At 41.4% G+C, this 21049-nt stretch overlaps 1 protein-coding gene across 8 annotated transcripts in view; it reads left to right on the top strand.

Annotated features, from left to right (window-relative positions):
* The window catches only part of FMN1 (formin 1), a gene marked incomplete at its 5' end in the record, with an annotated part of 415504 nt that overhangs the window by 298721 nt on the left and 95734 nt on the right, over window positions 1-21049 (top strand). For all 8 annotated transcript variants that reach the window (XM_082620131.1, XM_082620130.1, XM_082620129.1 and 5 more), the window contains one exon: window positions 404-496. In XM_082620131.1, coding sequence (XP_082476257.1) covers window positions 404-496 — 93 coding nt within the window. The remainder of the gene's footprint in view (window positions 1-403; window positions 497-21049) is intronic.

Here is a 21049-nt window from a genome sequence, read left to right as displayed (position 1 = left end):
GTTTGGTGAAAATTTCTGCAACATCTATTTTAAGCTCCACTTTTAGAGTATGAATCTGAAGAGGGTCTGGGCCCTTAATTCCCTAGAACTAGTCCTTGAGTAGTTCTTGCCTCTATCTTGGAGAGACCAAAAGCGGAGTAATTCACCTGTCCCAAGTCAGAGGTTTTGCCGTGTCTCTAAAAAAAAAAAAAAAAAAAAACTTGAAGGTGATGCATTTCCCTGTTCCTGAAGAAAGGTGTAAAGTGAGCTAATTATTTGTTTGTTTCTGCTCTCTCCCCTGTAATTTGGATAAACCATGATGGATAAGGATTTTGCACTATTAATACCCAAGTGCAGAACACAGAGCACAAGTTCAGCAAATCCGTGTTCTCGAGGAAGTCTAATTGCCACCTTCTCTTCACAGCAAGTGAGAAACAGATGGCAGTGGTATGTAAGGAGTCACCAAAGGAGTATCTGCAGCCGTTCAAGGACAGACTCAAAGAGTTCTTCCAGAAAGGTAGGAGGTGTGACGTTCTGAAACGTCCTTCCTTTCTCCATGTTTCTCTGACACCTACTGCCCTGTGCATCCCGCCTGAGCACCGGCAGCTCCGATGATTCCATTAGACCATCTTCCCATGGTGGAGCCGTACTCAGCTTAGATGGAGTTGTCCTGTAACCTTTATATCACCTTTTAAATCTGCTGTGAGATTTTAAATCCTTTAACGTCACTCCTGTTTCTGTAAACTTTGCGAGAGAAGGCTTTCTCTCTGTCTCTTCATGGATCCCCAGAGGATCCTCAGTCCCTGTTAACTGACAGACGATGTCCATGCAAGGCTTATGCAGTTGTGCAGGCGGATGGTGATTATCTTTCTGGTTTTACGAGTATAGCAACTTGGAAACTTGTGTTGTATTTTCCATTCTTTTCAGAAAGGAAAATTGGGGCCAGGTGAATGTCACACATCCAATCACTTGGCAACCGTCAGCCCTCTGGGGTTAGCGGGTGGAAGTGATATGCATGAGACCCAGTACTGACTTAAAAATCTTACCGAGTTATATCCCTTCCTCCATGGTTTTGGCAGGACTAGGGAACTTTTGTTGAGCCCTGGTAGTGAACGTGAAAGTTTAACGCCTTTTGGATATTTCCTATTCTGGTTTCTCAAATTCAGCCTAGATATAAAACAAAAATAAGTGTGGGGCACAGTTTCCAATTATAAAATAATAGGTCATGGGGAACGTGATTTACAGGATGGTGACTGTAGTTAATAATACTGTATTGTATATTTGAAAGTTGCTAAGAGAGTAGATCTTAAAAGTTCTCATTATAAGGAAAAAATGTGTAACTCTGCATGCTGACAGATGTTAACTAGACTTATTGTGACGATCATTTCACCATATATACGTACATGGAATCATTATGTTGTACACCTGAAACTAATCTAATGCTATATGTCAATACTATCTCAATAAAGAAAAAAAAAGTGTGGGGTAGTTAGAGGGGTCTTTTGTCTTTGCTAGAAAGCCAGAGGAAATGCATGTAGGAACCTTTAGGGGTATATCAGCATGCTGTTTCTATTTATTACTAAGGCTACATGATATCACACCATCAACAAAAGACCATTAAGCAGGGTAAATCCATAAAGTATGGCCAAACCACCTTGGAAATTGGCAGGGAAATTCTCAGTCCATGAGTCAGAGAAACTTCATTCCAGCTGGTCTCTTGGTGCAGAGTTCATTGCTCCCTCCTCCTGGATGAGGTCTCATTTGTGTTGAAGCAGAAGTCAGAATTCTCTCTTGGCCATAGCTGAACCTTATATATGATGGAAGTAGTGCCATAATGCCATCAGGCCAAGTATCATTTTGAGAGCAGATAGTAATACCAACACGTACGGGTTATGTGGCTAAACTTAGGTTTTATATGTGATTTATTAAAGTAGATGCATTGCTTTATGATTATTTTATGTAAATATAACCTAAATGGCCTAAAGAAGAGCACGAAATATTTCCCTTTGCTGACCCCCAATTAATAATTTCTACTTTTGACATATGCATAGGGAACTTGAAATGAGGCTCATGTGTATTTCAATTCCATTCCTTTCTTTTTCCCATTTCTATTTGTTTAAATTTAATTTTTTTTTTATTTTTATTGAAGTCTAGTTGATTTACAATATTGTGTTAGTTTCAGTGAATATAAAACACGGTAAATATATATATATATCCCTTTTCAGATTCTTTTCCCTTATAGTCTATTACAAAAGATTGAGTATAGTTCCCTGTGCTATACAGTAGGTCCTTGTTGTTTATCTATTTTGTTATATGTTAAACCCAAACTGCTAATTTATCCCTCTCCCCCCTGTTTTTCTCCTTTGGTAATCGTAAGTTTGTTTTCTATGTCTGTGAGTCTCTTTCTGTTTTGTAAATAAGTTCATTCGTATCATTTTTTTAGATTCCACATATAAGCAATATATGATATTTGTCTTTGGCTTACTTCACTTAGTATGATAATCTCTAGGTCCATCCATGTTACTGCAAGTGGCATTATTTCATTCTTCTTTATGGCTCAGTAATATTCCATTCCACTGTATATATGTACCACATCTTCTTTATCCATTCATCTGTCAGTGGACATTTAGGTTGCTTCCATATCTCGGCTATCCATTTCTATATTTAATTGCTATTATTCTATATCTAGAAAATTCTGCAGTGAGTATGTCTGGGTATTATTGGCTCATATACTGTAGTGGCCTTAGGATCCTTTCTCTTCAAATTAGCTAGCATTTTAAAACACTTATGTTGTGAATTTTTTTCTTTTTGTTGGGAGAAGATAAATATGAAAAGATTTAGAACACTGAAAAGCTTCTTTGATGCCTTGGAAAAGGAATTTGCAAATCACTCTTGGGAGTTCTGTTTTAGCTTCTTCTCTACCAGGTTTCTTAAGAAAACTGTGATCTGTTCTGAGAGAGGGAATTGAGTTGAGGCAAACTGGACCTTGAGTCAGGAAAGCAAGGATGTGGCCACAATAAGCTACTCTAAGAATGCCCTAGAGCAGTGGTTCTCAACCCTGGCTGCATACTAGGATCACCTGGGGGAGATTTTAAAAATTTCAACACCGGGCCAAATTCCAGACCTACCACTAGCATCTTTAGGGGTGGGACCAGGTATCAGCATTTCTTTTTTTTCACTCCCCACGTAATCCCAGTGTGCAGCCCAGGTTGAGAACCACTATTGTCAAGCTTAGTTCACCTCTTAATGGGTATTCAAAGGTATTTCGTCAGAGCCCACTATGTGTCAGGCACTGTGACAGAGGCTGGAGATCCTAAGATGAGCCATAGACCCCTCGTCCCTCTCTCAAGGACCGTCTTACTGGGGAAAGGTCTGTAATTGAATAAAAGAGTCACCTCTCCTTTAACCAACAGAGGGAAGGGAAGATGGGAAGGACATAGGAATAGCCTCAAATTATGGTTAAAACAAAGTCAGCCAAAATGAGACACAAAGAATTTGGAGGAAAATTACTATTCTAAAATGAACTTTAAAATATAAAAATAAATCTTAAACATTGCCAATGTCATGTGGTGAAAAGAGCCACTGTTGAAATACCTGTGTTACTGTTGACTCATTAGTTAACTGAATTGGTCAAAGAACAGTCTAGACTTGTGCCGCTCAGTGTGTCAGGCACTGGCCACATGCAGCTGCTGAGCAGTTGAAACGTGGCTAATCCAGACTGAGAGGTGCTTCACAAATCAAACACACACCAGATTTTGAAGACAGTACCAAAAAACATGCAAAATATTTTATTTCTGCTTTTTTTATATTGGTTACATGGTAAAATAGTATTTTTAATATATTGGGTTAAATAAGTAAAATATAATACTAATCTTGACCTGTTTCTTTTCATTTTTAAGCATGGCCACTAGAACATTTAAAATTATATCTGTGGCTTGCATTGTAGCTCTATTGGATAGGGCTGTCTAGAAGTAAGATCCCTTGGCCTTTCCCATCACATTCCTTCACTTTCCTCTCCACGTTATTGTTTTACCTTCTCAGCTTAAATCCTAGGTTATTTGGACCCAGTATCACAAGCTAGCCTCTCCCCACTTTTGCTCTGGGTCTGGCCATTGTTTGGCTCTCAGGTAGGGGTGCTTAACTGAAGGAGGTGACAGCATGTTACTTCATCAGGCTACCCCTCTGTGGTTCAGGAGGCGGTGCCTTGCTACACTACAGTATATACAAATGAAATATCTCTTGGCTACTGTAGAGTTCCAAGTAGTAGGCCCTTTTTTTATGGAGATGGTTCACGGATTCATAGAAAATGTGAGATTTCTCATCTACTATAGATGTGCATTATCCACTCTGGATGATCATGTATTTACGGCAGTTATCATAAGTGTAGGTATCATCTAATATGCCACTCATAAGAAACACCATTATTCCAAGTACTACTAAGAAACAAAAATTGCTGCCGATTAAACCATGACATGTCATAGATGACACGAGGTACCCCAGTATCAGAGATGCTAAAATATGAAAATTCCATCAATTTTGAAATTGATGTAAGATGGTACTGTAATTGGGCATATAGGAGCAGAGAGGAGGGATGACTGACACTTCCAGGTAAGTGAGGGAATATTTTGAGCAAAGGAGATGTTTTTATTCAGATCTGAAAAAACCAAAGATGACAGTGATGTCAATGACAAGCAGTGACAATGACTGCTAACATTTGGTGGTTGCTTCTATATACCAGGCACCGTGGGGAACAGATCATTTTACTTTGTCTTCATGACAACTCTCTGAAGTAAACACTATTATCACCCTGTTGTCCAGATGAGGAAATTTAAGATTAGGAATTCTCAGCAGACGAGTTATAAAGGGCATTCCAGGCAGAGGAAAACACTGCAAATCTCAGGATGAAAGACATGACGTGTTTGGGGAATGGCAAGAGACTTGGTGTAGCTATATCACAGGGCGTATGGAAAGAACACAAGACCCAAAAGGAGCAAGTCACAATGTGACTTGCTAAAGAATCCGAACTTTGTCTTACGGGCCACTGAGAGCCTTTGAAAAATAGTATGTATGGGAGCGACACGGTCATGTTGGATTTGTTTGTTGTGATGTTGGTGTGTTGGGATCATTTTGCTTTTTGTTGTTGTTAAGAAATACATTAGGGCTTCCCTGGTGGCGCAGTGGTTGAGAGTCCGCCTGCCGATGCAGGGGACACGGGTTCGTGCCCCGGTCTGGGAAGATCCCACATGCCGCGGAGCGGCTGGGCCCATGAGCCATGGCCGCTGAGCCTGCACGTCCGGAGCCTGTGCTCCACAACAGGAGAGGCCACAACAGTGAGAGGCCCGTGTAACGCAAAAAAAAAAAAAAAAAAAAAAAATGAAATACATTATAGGGAATTCCCTGGCGGTCCAGTGGTTAGGAAGGACTCCACACTGTCACTGCCAACGGTGCAGGTTCGATCCCTGGTCGGGGACCTAACATCCTGCAAGCCGTGCAGCACAGCCAAAAATAAAACAAAATAAATAAATAAAAATACATTTAAAAAAAGAAATACATTATAACTAAGAGCAATATAAGGAAGAGTTGGGACAGTAAAAGACTGGAATCCAGTCCGTCAAGCTCTTCTCCAACAGTCCAGGCAAATGATGGTAAGAACTTGAGCAAAAGCAATCAGAGTAAAACTAAGAAAGGAAGGGACATATCAGTAAAGCTTTTTGGAGTTACAGAACTAGATGAGCTATGAGAAGTAAAAAAACAGAGGAGAAAAGGATAACTCTCCTTTTCCTTGCTCAAATAACTGGCTGGATACTGATGTGGAGGACCCATTTGGGACGGAATACAATGACATAAACTTTGGACACGTTGATTGGACATACATTTGAGACACACAGGTAGAATACGGGGCTCATAGGAGAGTGCTGGGTGAGACTTTATAGGGGATAGCAGTTTAAGTCATAGGAGTGAATGAGACACCCCAAAGAAGGGGTAGAGAAGGAGAAGTTGTGGAGTATCTGAGCACAGGGTATAATATAATAATCATAAATGAGAAAAGATACTTCTGTACTTCTGTAGTATTTGGCAGGAAAGCCAGTTTTCAATTAGGGGTCCATCACTCGTAAAGTCTTTATGCCTGAGAAGTCATACACATGCTTTGTGACTCAGCTGATTCATGGTTAGGCTAATTTTCATATGAGCTGCAGCTCAGTTCTAACCATCATGATGATTTAATTTTCTTATGTAAATCATAACCTGTTGCCACACTCAAGCAGAGATGATGTGCCTGTCCTTCTGTCTTTTATCATCCTTCCCTTCTCCAAAGGCCCTTAGTGTTATTTAACAAAACTTGTTCTTAACTAATTTCACTTTCTGCACAGAATCGAAAGTAATTTTAACGGCACCCCTTTTCAGAGTTGCAGCCTCCATGGCATCTGAGCCCTTTCCCTGACGTGGGTTTTCTTTTCCACACTAGTCTCTTATTGATTCCAGTTTACAGCTCCGTTCAGAGTGACCTTGTGCAGGCATTATTTGAGCTCATGTTTTTCCACCCTCAGATCAAACATGGTCATAATGATATGGCCTTCAAAAATGGGATGCTCACATTAAAAGTCCCCATAAACGTGGCAGGGATCCTGTAATTGAGAAAAGGTGCAGAACAACTGATTAGATCCCAGGTATAGATCTTTAGGGTGGTCTTTTCATGCTGTTAAATTGGTCATTTGTATTTATAGCTTTGGCAGGGAGGGCTGGAACCTAACCTGGTGCTAATACCAATACTGTCCCACACTTGGCCTTATCTCATTCTCCATTAGTTTTACTTAGCATCCATGAGTGGACCCAAAGCAAAGTAAATCTGAATAAGCCATGTTAGTCCTAATTTATCCAACTATCTTCTGAGGTTCTTTGACCGGCTGAGATTAAAGATATTCTTAACATCAAGAAACTGTTTTCTAGTAAAAAGTGAGTAGATAAATTTACCAAGCTTAAAAAAAACAATAACTCTGATTTCGCACATTGAATGCATAAAGAATTATCTATGTAGCTGCATATCTCGTGATAGCTGGGACTGTGTCAGTCTGGTTCTATGCATTTTCTTGTCTCAACATAATATAGGCTTAGCCTGGCCCATAATCGGTGTTAATAATTATTTTTTAAATTAATGAACAAACAACCTGAGTCTTGTAAAGTGCCTGCAGGCTTCCCCACCCCACCCCCGCCCCACATGGGTCTCCTGTTTAAATCCTTTTTAGTATTGGTAACTTGTGCCAGAATCTGGTAAGATGTATCTTTGGTCTACAGTGCATGCCTGTGGTTAGGTCTCCTGGATAAAAGCATCTTTCTATGTTGCAGATATACATAAATCCATTCTTCATAAATACTTAGCTCAGAGTAGACTGATAAAGGCTGTAATTGAACCTCTATAAACTGTAGAATAAGAGCAGGTTATTAGGTAATCACTTCAACCCCCAGAACGTAGAAAGAAAACCATCTGAGTCACCATATTCACGCCTTAAGATTACAGAGATCGGGACAGGTCATTGATCTGGACAGTGTGACCTGTGAAAGGAAATAATTCTTACATTCTTTACAGGACTTGTGGAAGGAAGAACTGTGGCTGGGGGAACACACACTCTACATGGGCCAAAATGAGTTCTTATATACATCACTACTCAAAAAAGTGCCAGCAGGGATGGCTCCAAATAACATCAGATGGCCAAGAGTTAAGATAATCTGTTGTGATTTCCAGGTCACTGAAGTAACAGAGCAGTAATACTTGGAAGGTGGAGAAAGCCATCTTATCAGAGGCTTCTTTTTTTTTTTTTTTTTTTTTTTTTTTTTCGGTACGTGGGCCTCTCACTGTTGTGGCCTCTCCCGTTGCAGAGCACAGGCTCCGGATGCGCAGGCTCAGCGGCCACGGCTCACGGGCCCAGCCGCTCTGTGGCATGTGGGATCTTCCTGGACCGGGGCACGAACCCGTGTCCCCTGCATCGGCAGGCGAACTCTCAACCACTGCGCCACCAGGGAAGCCCCAGAGGCTTCTTAAGTAGACTCTTACCTGAAAGGATTTAGTTTGAATCAGTTTTTTTTTTCCAGAAATTTCTGTCAAGAGCACATATTTGCCCCCCCATCAGTTCTCTATCTTCTCCTCTCCCACTCACTTCCCCTCCTTCCCTCCTCCCTCCTCCCTCTGTCCCTTTCCTCCCCCTTTCTCTCCTCTCCCTCCCCTTTTCCCTCTCTGCTTCTCCCCCCTTTTCTCTCTTCTCCCTTCTACTCAACCCCCTTTAAATCTTTTTTTCTTTACATCTTTATTGGAGTATAATTGCTTTACAATGGTGTGTTAGTTTCTGCTGTATAACAAAGTGAACCACTATACATATACATATATCCCCATATCTCCTCCCTCTTGTGTCTCCCTCCCTCCCACCCTCCGTATCGCACCCCTCTAGGTGGTCACAAAGCACCGATCTACTCAATTTTTCTTTTTGGCCAAGCATCCAATAAGTTGTCTTTTCAGTAACTTTTGTTCTCTTTTTCTTTTCCTTTCTCTCCAACGAAAAGTTTTGCAAAAAGAAGAAAAATGTCTAAATTCTTTTTACTGATATAAATACCTGAAAAAGATTGCCTGCCCCCCAAAAAAGAAAGAAAACTACAGACCAGTCTCACTATAGTTGTTCAGTCTGTTGGTAAATATTTAGAATATTACTCCTGAAAATAATCAAACAGATTCATTTCTATCCATATCCTAGTGGATAGAAAATGGATGGATGGAGTTCAAAGGTACTATGTAGACTTTTTATAAATCTTGGTATTTAATCACCGTGTTCCTCTTCAAAATAAATTAAACAAATAATTTTTTTAAACAAACAGCTGTATGGTACTTTGCAATTAAATTTTTTCTCTCAAGACTGCTTCCCCTTTTAGGGTTTCCCCATTGTGGTACCATTTGTGGTCCCTAAGCCCACTGAACCTAGCCCTTTCTGTTCAATTTCCAAAGAACTGGAAATTAAATGCTCCCACTCACAGCCTGTTTCCCTCCGTTGGGTGCTGGACTGGTTGACTTAGAAGGACATTTGAGGGCCTCTTGTACTTTCCTGCTCTCGTGAATGGAAAGCCCGATCTATGAGCTAGTACCTTGCTTTCTTTCCTTGCGGTCCTCCTCCTCAGCACCCCTCCACAACAGACACACACACACACAGTCCCTCAAATTCTTTCTCCTGGCCTTACATTGCCTCCTCTCATCTTGCTCATGGTTCTGTCACTCTTTTGTGATGCCTGTAACTGAAGTGTCCATGACGAAACCTCTTTGCTCTAATATGGAGGGTGTTGGATCTTTTCCTCATCTTTTGTTCCCTGCGCCATAATGTATTCTCCATTTCGTTTGGGTCCTCTTACTTCTTCAGTATATAGATGTCTTAGGTGTCTTGATGTACCCTTTCCTAAACATACAGGATGAGAGAGTAAGAATCTATATCTCAGATTACCCTGGCACAGACCATCTTCTAAACCTAACACCAAAGTAGGACGAGTTATCAGGCATTTCTGTCTCAAGACCATTATCAGGATATGACCTCTCCTGTGGGTATTTGGAAAGAAAGGCTTCGTCTCCTATTTTTAAGCAATGTCTCTGAGCTGCATACAGGTAAAAGAGAGATGGTGGTGGTTGGATTTGGACAGAAGTGTGGGGTAAGTATTATGAACTCTTACTTATATAGGTCTTCTCTAGAGCAGCAGGTATTTAGGAACACACACGTGTATGTGTGCACACGTGACAACAACAGCTCTAAGCTTATGAGACAAAGGTGCTTTAGTGGAACAGGAACCGTACCTTAAAATTCTTACAACCTTGAGTAGGGCCTTTAACTATTAAGTATTATAGCATCACGAGGGCCCATCTCATGATGGTATTGTTGGTGTTGATGTGATCCCTTCCTTTCCGTTTCATTGTGGCAGAATCCAAGATCCTTTGAGATTATGGAGCCACAATTAGAATAACTCTTTGCTGATGAGAAGCGGCCCCACGTAGAAGTAGGGGATGGAGCCGAGTGAGCCAGGCTCTTTCTGTGTTTAGACCAACTTGTCCACTTGTGGATTCTCTTTCCATATTTCAATGGCTTGTTTTAGAAAAACTTGAAGTAGACTAAGTTGTATCCCCCAGCAGCAGGGTTTAGTAACTTCTGAAGTTTCATTTATGATACTGAGCCATAATCACACTATTTAATCTTCCTATCATGGCTTCATATACCCTTTTTGGTTAAACCTGTTTGCTTTTTGTTTTTAAAGTGTTCTGAATGTAGCAGAAGGAGCATCGTGCTTGAAGTTAGAAGACCTAGGTTTGAACACTAGCTTCACCACTTCTCTGTGTGTTTTGGGGCAAGTTTTTAAATTTCTCTTCGCCTTTTTCTTTCTTGTCTGTAAAGTGGTAATAATAATATCTACTGTAGGGGCTTCCCTGGTGGCACAGTGGTTGAGCGTCTGCCTGCCAATGCAGGGGACACGGGTTCGTGCCCCGGTCCGGGAAGATCCCACATGCCACGGAGCGGCTGGGCCCGTGAGCCATGGCTGCTGAGCCTGCGCGTCTGGAGCCTGTGCTCCGCAACGGGAGAGGCCACAACAGTGAGGGGCCTGCGTACCGCAAATAAAATAAAATAATAATAATAATAATAATAATAATAATAATAATATCTACTGTATAGCATCATTATGAAGATTAAATGAGACAGCGTACATGTGAAACCACCATAGGAACTATAAAGCATTGATAAATATATTGTGTTATTTTTACAGTGTGGTTATTATCCCACCACCACCCTCTGTGAGAAACACCAATTGGTTGAAACTACTCTCCCTTGGGTTTTCAGTTCAGACAGGCAGTTGGAAGGATTCTTCTTTTGGTTTGATGGTTTTCTTCGGTAGTATGCGTGTGTTCCTTTCTTTTAATTTTTTGTGTATCTATTGTAGGATTTTGATTTGGGGTTACTATGGGGTTCATATATGTTGACCTATAACTATATCTACTTGTTTTAAACTGGGAGTCATTTAAGTTCAAACACATTCTGAAAGATCTACTTTTACTCCCCTACCCCACATTTTGTGGTTTTGGTGTCATATTTTACATCTTCATGTTTATCCCCTATTTGTTTGTTGTAGTTATAGTTGCTTTCACAATTTTTTTTGTCTTTTAATCTTTGTGCTGGCTTATTTAACTGGTTGATCCTCAGTCCTTACTATACATTTGCCTTTCTTAGTGGGATTTTCCCTTTCCTATAGATTCTTCTTTTCCACTTAGAGAAGACCCTTCAACATTTCTTTTAGGGTAGGTTTAGTATTTTTTTTTAAATTTTTATTGGCGTATAGCTGATTTACAGTGTTGTGTTAGTTTCAGGTGCACAGCAAAGTGAATCAGTTATACATATATATATATATATATATATATATATATTCACTCTTTTTTCAGATTCTTTTCCCATATAGGCTATTACAGAGTATTGAGTAGAGTTCCCTGTGCTATATAATAGGTTCTTATTAGTTATCTGTTTTATATATAGTAATGTGTATATGTCAATCCCAATCTCCCAATTTATCCCTGCCCCCCCCAATTCCCTAGTAACGATAAGTTTGTTTTCTACATCTGTGACTCTGCTTCTGTTTTGTAAATAAGTTCAGTTGTACCCTTTTTTTTGGATTCCATATATAAGTGATATCATATATTTGCTTTTCTGTGTCTTACTTCACTCAGTGTGACAATCCCTAGGTCCATCCATGTTGCTGCAAATGGCATTATTTTGTTCTTTTTTATGGCTGAGTAGTATTCTATTGTATATATATACCACATTTTCTTTATCTATTCCTCTGTTGATGGACATTTAGGTTGCTTCCATGTCCTGGCTATTGTATATAGTGCTGCAGTGAACATTGGGTAGGTTTAGTATTGATGAACTCCTTTAGTTTTTCCTTGATGAGAAGATTTTATCTCTCCTTGTATTCTGAATGATAGTCTTGCTGGGTAGAATATCCTAGGTTGCAGGTTTTCCCTTTCAGCACTTTTAATATATCATGCAACTCGGAAATTAGCTGATAGGGCTTCCCTGGTGGCACAGTGGTTGAGAATCCGCCTGCCAATGCAGGCGACATGGGTTCGAGCTCTGGTCTGGGAAGATCCCACCTGCCACGGAGCAGCTAAGCCCGTGCGCCGCAACTACTGATCCTGCGCTCTAGAGCCTGTGAACCACAACTACTGAAGCCCATGCGCCTAGAGCCCGTGCTCCACAGCAAGAGAAGCCACCACAATGAGAAGCCCGCGCACCGCAATGAAGAGTAGTCCCTGCTCGCCGCAACTAGAGAAAGCCCACGCACAGCAACAAAGACCCAACACAGCCAAAAATAAAAAAATAAATTAATTTTTAAAAAATGAAATTAGCTGATAGCTTTACGGGGATTCCGTTGTGTATGGCTTTTTGTCTTTCTCTTGCTGCCTTTAGAATTCTCTCTTAAACTTTTGCCATTTTAATTATGATATGTCTTGGTGTGGATCTATTTAGGTTCATCTTGTTTGGGACCCTCTGTGCTTCCTGTACCTGGGTGTCTGTTTCCTTCTTTGGTTTTGGGAAGTTTTCAACCATAATTTTATCCAATACTTTTTCGATCTCTTTCTCTCTCTGGCCACCTTCTGGAACCCCTGTAATGCGAATGTTGGTATGCTTAACGTAATCCCAGAGATCTCTTAAACTGTTATCATTTTTTAAATTTGTTTTTCCTTCTGCTGTTCTGATTGGGCGATTTTCTTTATTGTATCTTCCAGATCACTTGTGCATTCTTCTGTATCACTTAGTCTGCTATTCATTGTTTCTAGTGTGTTTTTCAATTCACCTATTGAATTCTTCACTTCTGATCAGGCCTTTTTATATTCCTAGTTCCTTGTTAAAATTTTCACATTGTACATCTGTTCTTTCCCTAATTCAGCCAACAGTTTTATTACCAATGCTTGGAATTCTTTTTCTGGTAAATTGTTTATTTCTGTTTCATTATTTTTTTCAGGTTTGTTTTTTTTTTTGGCAGTACACGGGCCTCTCACTGTTGTGGCCTCTCCCATTGCGGAGCACAGGCTCTGGACACTCAGGCTTAGTGGCCGTGGCTCACGAGCCCAGCCTCTCCGCGGCATGTGGGATCTTCCCGGACCGGGGCACGAACCCGTGTCCCCTGCATCGGCAGGTGGACTCTCAACCACTGCACCACCAGGGAAGCCCTCGGGTTTTTTTTTTTTTTTTCCTTGCTCTTTCAGTTGAGAGCAGTTCCTCTGCCTTTTCATTTTACTTAACTTTCTCTGCCTCTATGAATTTAGATGAAACAGTTACGTGTGGCAGTCTTGAAGATGTGTTCTTATGTGGGAACATCCCTATACCGACTGCATGTGCATGGACACAAGTCACATCTTTCCTCAGCGTGTGCTGGTAGCTATCACCTTGGTAGGGAATGGGGCTGGAGATGGAGGGGCTAGAGCTGGAGCAGGGTATGAGGCAGGACTTCTCCTCTGCTCAGTGGCCATCACTTCCCTATCAGGGACAGGGTCTGATCCCAAGTTGCTGGAGCAGAAGCCCCGAGGTTCAGGCCCAAGCTGTCTCTGTTCCTTTTAAGTGTGTGCTTTCCCCTCTCCCTGCACCGAGTCCCCTGTCCCAGAGAGAAGCAGTGCTGAAGCAAGTGGAGCCCATGCAGGCTCTCAGCTCATGTCAGCCGCAGACAGAGGTCCGAGCTATCTCTGATTCTGTGCCTGTGTCAGCGCCCTGAATTGTTTCCCTCACTGCACTCAGACACAGCCTCGGGTGCAAGTTGCCTTTGTCCCTCACAGCCAGTCACTGCCCCTAGTCTCTGCCACCCTGTTGTGGAGCCATACTGCAGGCAGGCTGGGGCCCACAGTGGACTCTCAGTGTGTATTGTCAGAAGGTGAGCTGTGGTGGAGCGTCTGCCATCAGGGATCTGAGCTGCTTCTGATGCACTGCTTGAGTTAGCTGCCACCACCCCACCCAGGCTCCGCCCCCAGAACCAGGCTGCCTCCACACCCCACAGTCAAGTCTTCCCCATTGTGGCTGCCCCAGATTCAGCACCAAGCTGCTGTTATCCCAGCAGTCCTCCAGTGAGCCAAACGGACTCATCTCCCTTGGTAGGATCCTAGGACTGGGGCATCCAGTCTGTGGCTTGACCCACTCACTTCCCAGGGTGGGTGTCCACCTGTGAAATCTCCCTTTTTCCTCTGTGTCCCCTTCCAAGGGTGCAGGTTCCAACCCAATCACTTTTCTTCCCTTCCTACCCAGCTACATGTGTATCTTTCTTTCAGCCTTGGCTGTGCAGGAGTCCTTCTCCCAGTTTCCAGTTAGTTTTCAGTGAGAATTGTTTCACATGTAGGTGTATTTTTGATGTGCACGTGGCGGGAGATGAATTCCCTGTCCTTTTACTCCAGCATCTTGATTGGTCTTCAGAATGCTTCTTGACTTCAACAGTTAAATCACAGTGCTTCATTTAATCTTTGCAGCAATCCTTTGATACTGATTTTATTGATATTATCCCTAACTTTCCAGATAAGGAAACTGAGTCTGAGAATTTCATAACTTACTCAAGGTCAGTGTGATCTTAATCCCCATGTTGGTACTATGCCATCCTAATAACTTGGGAAATAACTTCTTTTTTCTGTGTCCCAAGACCTTGGTGGCTAACTAGAAATAAGCATTTTCTCTTACCATCTAAATGAGAAAAACGTGAGCGTAGCAAACTTGTCCACTATAGCTTAACAGCAGCAACTCCAATTCCTGGAGTCCTAATGGAGACCCCATTTCACCTCCCCAGCAGTAACAACAGAAGTTTCATTCGTACTCTGGAAAGAATTGTGGTGACAAGTAGTTCAGTATTTTGTGGAATCAGTATTGAGTTCCGCATTCGTGCATAATAGTTGTTTTCATGATAAATTGCTTTGTGTAATTGTCAGCTCAGCCAGTACTTCCTCTTTGGATTCTTGACAACCTATCATTGAGGTTTTCATCAGTGATTGATTGCAACTGTTATCAGATGACTTCTCTTTGAATTACTCAGTTACTATCTTCATGCTGGAAGAACCTAACACCTATACTGCCTTCTGGGAGTTACTGTGCAGAATACATATTATATAATATGTGGTTTTGCAGATAATCACAACTCAGGAAAGGTCTCTTCATTCTTTCAAATAATACAGGTCTGTTTCTTCGGCTCAGTTCATTTTGCTTTAGAAGAATTGTGGCAGCAGTAGTAGGAACCCAGGACTGAATGAGATAATGCATGCGGAGAACTCAGCACAGAGCCTGGCACTATTTATGTCGGCTACCGCTATATTAGGCATTTCATCACAATTTTATCAAATGGTTCGGAGGGTGGAGCTCAGGAAATCAATCACAGAAGTGTTACTTCCCAATGGTGAGAATAGCAGCAGTTCCAAATTCAAATGGCAAATAATAAATAATTACAGCAAAAGGTCTTATGTATCAGAAGGAAAATCATGTTCATCTTGTCCTCTTCTCTAAAAGTAAGTCAAAAGCATTGACTATGAGCTGGATTTCCCTAGGACCTGAAGCTTTTTTTTTGTTGTTGTTATAATTTGTAGATCATTATGTATGTAATCAGAGGAAGAATCAGGTAAGTAGAGTTAGCAGAAGTTAAAAGGTACCAGATATGCATGAGCTTTTCTACAGGACTGTATTCTTTTACTATTAAAATATTTTATTTTATAGTATAATTGTAATGTCTAGAGTTATACCTTAACGATAAAAAGTATTTACATAGTTCCATTAAAGATGACATGCCTTACGGATCTAACTTCCTGGCTACCCAAATCAACAATATTACCACCTAGTGGCCACTGAGTTGAACTGCAAACACATGATCCTTGCGACTCACAAAGAGTCTGAGTGCCTTGTTTCAGCGGCTAAAGTGATTGAAAATGACACTGAGCACCACTAGAGTAAACGACTTTAACTATCCTTGATCACTGTTAATTATCGGAACATTCAAACTCTGCTCTCTAGCAGGTGGGAGAAAGATGAGACTTTGAAAGTTTGCAAGCTGAAGCTAGAAAATGTGATCATTTAATTCCTTAATCCTTTTATTAATCTTTTGAATTGAGAAGAGCTATATCTACCTTTCTCCACCAGCTTTTATATTCAAGTTTTCATTGATTTCTACTAGTTTTCTTCTGAAAATAAAAAAATGCGTATCTGAGTAGGTCATAACTGTTTTCAACAGAGATAAACAATGGCTTTTCCACTATAGGAAATATGCAGTGTCAGTTTATGTCCTTTAATAAAATTATCAAAAGCTAAGTGCTTAACTTCTTGAAGTGCTGGTCCGTGATAGCATATCCTCACTCCATCTCACCAGGACCTTTTTTATTTACCACTTCCCCTCTCTCCCTCTCTCCTTATCATCTACCGACTTGTTGACATTCAAATTATTCATTGAAATGAACAAACCATCTGCCTACTGAGCTCATCGCCCCATCCCAGTTCCTTGCTGAAATAAATGAAATGTGGGATGAGTAATGGTAATGTAATAATTCTAAGGGAGTATAATATATTCAAGTAGGTTGAATGCAGGAATCCACTAAAAATATTATTTGAAATTGCTATTCTTTCCTTAATATTGTCCCTTTGGTTTCATGATTCTAGGATTAAGCCTAATTGCTAACATAATATACGTGCATGAGCATCTGCTTTCTTAAACTTAAGCTTCCTCTGGCATTGGTTTCCAGTTTGTAGTCATGGCTGTGGCATTAACGGTAATTGGTCTGAGCTTCGTGTGGTGAAATAGGTTCCAACGTGTTGACAGCAATTAATGGAGCTAGTTAGCCCTGGGTAAGATTCAAGGGATGGGTTTTGCATCTCTTTAGAATTGTTTTCTTGTTGTTTCTGTGGTAGTCTCCCAGGAGACTGTAGTGAAAAGGGGGCTGGCTTTAAAATTACACAAACCTGAGTTCAGATCCCTTCCCTGTCTGTCCCTGGGAAACTTATTTCATCCAAACGAGGCTGAGTTCTCTCATCTCAAAGATAGAGGTAGTAACACCAATACCATAAGGTTACTGTAATGATCAAATCAGCTAACATATGTCAGCCACCTAGTACAATATCTAACACAGTAATGTACATAAATATTTGCTCTCTGCCTTCCCATAATCGTCCCCTTATGTTCCCTTGTGTTTTGCTGTGACTTACCTGTCTTAAGCAGAGTCAGATTCAGTTCCATCTAAGATTCTTTGTTGATAATGGGCTCCCTTTTTTTGTTATTTTTTTTTGTCCTACTAGTGCAGATATAGTAGCTGTTCAAATTGTTCAATGATAAGGTCTTACTATGTTCTAGGCACTGTGATGCTTGCTGGTGATTCAATGATGAGCAAGATGAGCACAGTCTTTGCTTCTGGAATTTATATCTGCAAGTAGAGATTATAGCCTTTTGGCATTAGAAATCCACATGGTATATTCTGGTTATGTTACTGTATAACCAACCACCTCAAAACTTAATAGCCTCAAATGCCAGTTTATTACTGCCTGTCACAGTTCTGTGGGTTGACTAGACTCAACTGGGTGCTTCTTGCTCTGAGTTTCCCATGAGGTTGGAGTCAGAAGATGGCTAGATTTGGAATCACCTGATGACTTCTTCACACACATGTCTGGATCCTGGGCTGGGATGGATAACACAGGTGGAGGATAGCTGGACATCTCCTAGTCCATGCAATCTCTCCACATGGCCTGGGCCTCCACACAGCATGGTAGTCTTGGGGTGGTTAGATTTCCTACGTAGTGGCTGGCTCTTTCCAGAGCCAGAAACTACTAATCCTCTTAAAGGTTAAGGATAAGACATCATGTCACTTTTGGTCAAAGAAGTCCCAAGCCAGGCCATTTTCAAGAGAGTGAAGCAATAGACCCCACCTCTCAATGGAGAGCAGTGCTTATGTATGGGGAAGGAAAGAATTGATGGTGGCCATTCTGGAGGCAAGTGACCACAGAGTGTAATTGACTGTTCCTCAGTTTCATGTCCCTTGATATTAGACTCTGAAGCAAAAGCCAGTACCTACTAGTTAACTTAGTCCACCAAGATTTGCAAAGCTGACCATTAGTGCTTGCCCTAGGAACAGGGATCAATATTGCCTTTAGGGGTCAGACAGATGGCAAAATAGAAATGTGTTTGCTCTGGTCCTTTTAATTCTTCAGGACAGATGATCTTTCCAGGGAATGAGATTTCATCTCTCTCCTCAACCTCCCTCTGAGGAAACGGCCTTATTTCTCTGTGTCACTATGAGGGAAGAAATAAACAGCCTCAAAAATAGTAGCCTCACAAACCCACCTTACCAAGTGATTCACATGTTCATGCACCTATTTTAGCACATAAGAACCATCACTATCAGGGTATATTTCCTGGGACTCAATATCAATTCCCATTTGCTGCAGTTTCTACTCCGCTTCTTCTGCGATATTCTCTTTGGAATTGGAGCCCTAACACATCAGTCCCCTGAGAATTCAACGCTTCGTGCTCTTGGTGCGGTAAAGACTTTCCTCCCTCCTTTTCCCAGGGACAAATGGCCTATAACCTACTCTCCTAGGCCCTTTCCTACAACCTTATAATCTTTTTTTTTTAAATATCATTCAGTGCACTAAAATAAAAACCACGAAAGTTAACTTCCCCAGCACAGACATGAGAGAGGAAAAAAGTTGAAGCTGCCACATTCTTATTGTCAGTATAAATGCTGCTTGATTTAAGGTCTGGATTTAACTATTTTATACCTTTTAAAGAATAAATTATCAGAAATTTGACAAAATTGGGAAGTTGGGTGTTTCCATTCCTGTACTCTTGCCTTCATTAAAATTGTCCACTCTAAAAGCCCAGTGATAGGTTCTGTATGCCTTTCTCTAGTGGGTTATGTTTTGCTCTCTGGTCCCTCAGTGGCCAGGTTAGCGATGCTCCCTCTGACAGAAGATCAAGCGGTCCTCCACTACCAGAAGAGCATCTGCTGGAATATTTTAATCTAATATGAATCCATAGAGTTGAGCTTTTTCCCTAAGAGGGTTAAGAATCTTTTAAAGACAGACCTATGAAGACTTTCCTTAGCTACAGCAGGTAATTGTGGTCACGTGGGATCAGGATTTGTCCTTTGTACTCATATGAGTTCTTTCTGTGCTTGTCAGGGCTGTCGTCGTTAACCATCTTAACTATGAACCACTGAATAAGAGAGAAAGTACATGTGACCAATTGCAGTCTGCATAGATATGCTTAAAAATGCTTTCTGGGGCTTCCCTGGTGGCGCAGTGGTTGAGAGTCCACCTGCCGATGCAGGAGACACGGGTTCGTGCCCCGGTCCGGGAAGATCCCACATGCCACGGAGTGGCTGGGCGCATGAGCATGGCTGCTGTGCCTGCGCGTCCGGAGCCTGTGCTCCGCAACAGGAGAGGCCACAACAGTGAGAGGCCTGTGTACCGCAAAAAAAAAAAAAAAAATTATAAAAAATGCTTTCTGATTGAGATGGGATGGAATATATAGGTTTAAGAGCCACTTCTAAATCACACTGAAAATATTTTTTTCAATTGCTATTTTATCTACCAGTTTTCTGTTCCTGAAAATATAGATGAGAAACCAAAATCTGAAATTTATGTTCAAGTTTATGAGTTTTGACTACGTGTTCCAGGTGGATTGATTTGCAACACCACCTGTCTTAATTTAAAATAATGACATTGTTTCCCTGAATTGATATAACCTCTTCTCCAGGGACACGCTATGTATACTGTGAGATTAGAATACCATATATGTGTGTGTGTGTGTGTATTTCTCATAAATATTAAATGGACAACATCCAAGAGGCATCTAAGGAGGACCAAGCTAAAAAAGTAGCCTAGATTGTTTCCCACAAACTGTGATAATCCAAACTCAACCAAGATCAATGAGCTGTCGGGAAACAGGAAACAAACATTCCAAGCAGAAATATCTCAAGTAATAGCCAAAGGGATAAAGAAAACCACTGGCTGGATAAACTGTGATAAATGGTGGTGTTTTGTTTTTAAATTTTGTTCCTATGTGTAAGTGCCTCTTTGAGCAACAGTTTCTGTGTAATGCAAGCCCTTTGTACTGTGTGACACTCCTGTCTATGTGTATCTTCCAAAGACTGGGGAGGGTGGAGTGAGGAGTCATCTTTTCTTCTTTAAACAACTATTTCTCACACTGTTTAGAACTTAACCAGTTGTGTGCATTCTCTTTCTAGTACTCCAGTTGTACAAATGACTGTCCGCTTATTGCTCTGTATGCATGGGACACGCAAACCCACTGGCACAACTGCCCCTCATGTTTGTACCGTTTTTATACATCCCACCTCCTAGTCATCCCAAGGATCACTCTACTCCCCACGTCTGCCTCTCCCTGCAAGCAGCCATCTTTGCCTTGGTGCTGAATGAAATAACCAAGCCTCCGGAATTCCTATAACTTGCTGCATGTCAAATCCCACATGATCTAAAATGCCTTTCACATGGCTACTATAACTTTTGAGGCAAAATGGTTTTAGTCATTTGCACGTAATTATCTGCAGAAATTGGAGGCTGCCACCATGCTGTTAACTCCTTAGTAGAATTTTTAAGGTGATGGTACCAAATGTTCCCACCCTTCTACTGGTGATCTGGGAAAAAGAGAGCTACTGCCAGCTAGATTTTCTTGAGCATATGCTAATCCTAAAAATGACCTAGTCCTCAGCCCTCTCAGGAAGAGATGTATCTCCTCTTCTAGCTGTTCTCTACCCCCTTCCCCATGGCCACAGCCACCCCGGTGTAGAGTCTGAGCCACAGGGACTCTCACCAAGGGCTGGGCCGCAGCAGTGACAAGCAGAAGGCCGAGGAGATGGGTGTGGGGGACCCATCTAGGCTGGGACCCTAAGTTTTGCCCACAGACCTCAGGTTGTCACTCACCCCCACCGCCCATCTACTTTGGACGCCAAGGCTCTGGTCCTCCTCCCTCGGGGGACTGGTCCCTTCTCAGATTAGTTCAACACTAGTCTGTCAAGTTTCTAAGATGTGTTGCTCTGAATGCT

The sequence above is a fragment of the Mesoplodon mirus genome (genome assembly GCF_964341445.2).
Source record: "Mesoplodon mirus genome assembly, chromosome: 4".
Lineage (NCBI taxonomy): Eukaryota > Metazoa > Chordata > Mammalia > Artiodactyla > Ziphiidae > Mesoplodon > Mesoplodon mirus.
Note: the sequence above shows the minus strand (reverse complement) of the source record. Positions and strands in the feature narration are given on the sequence as shown.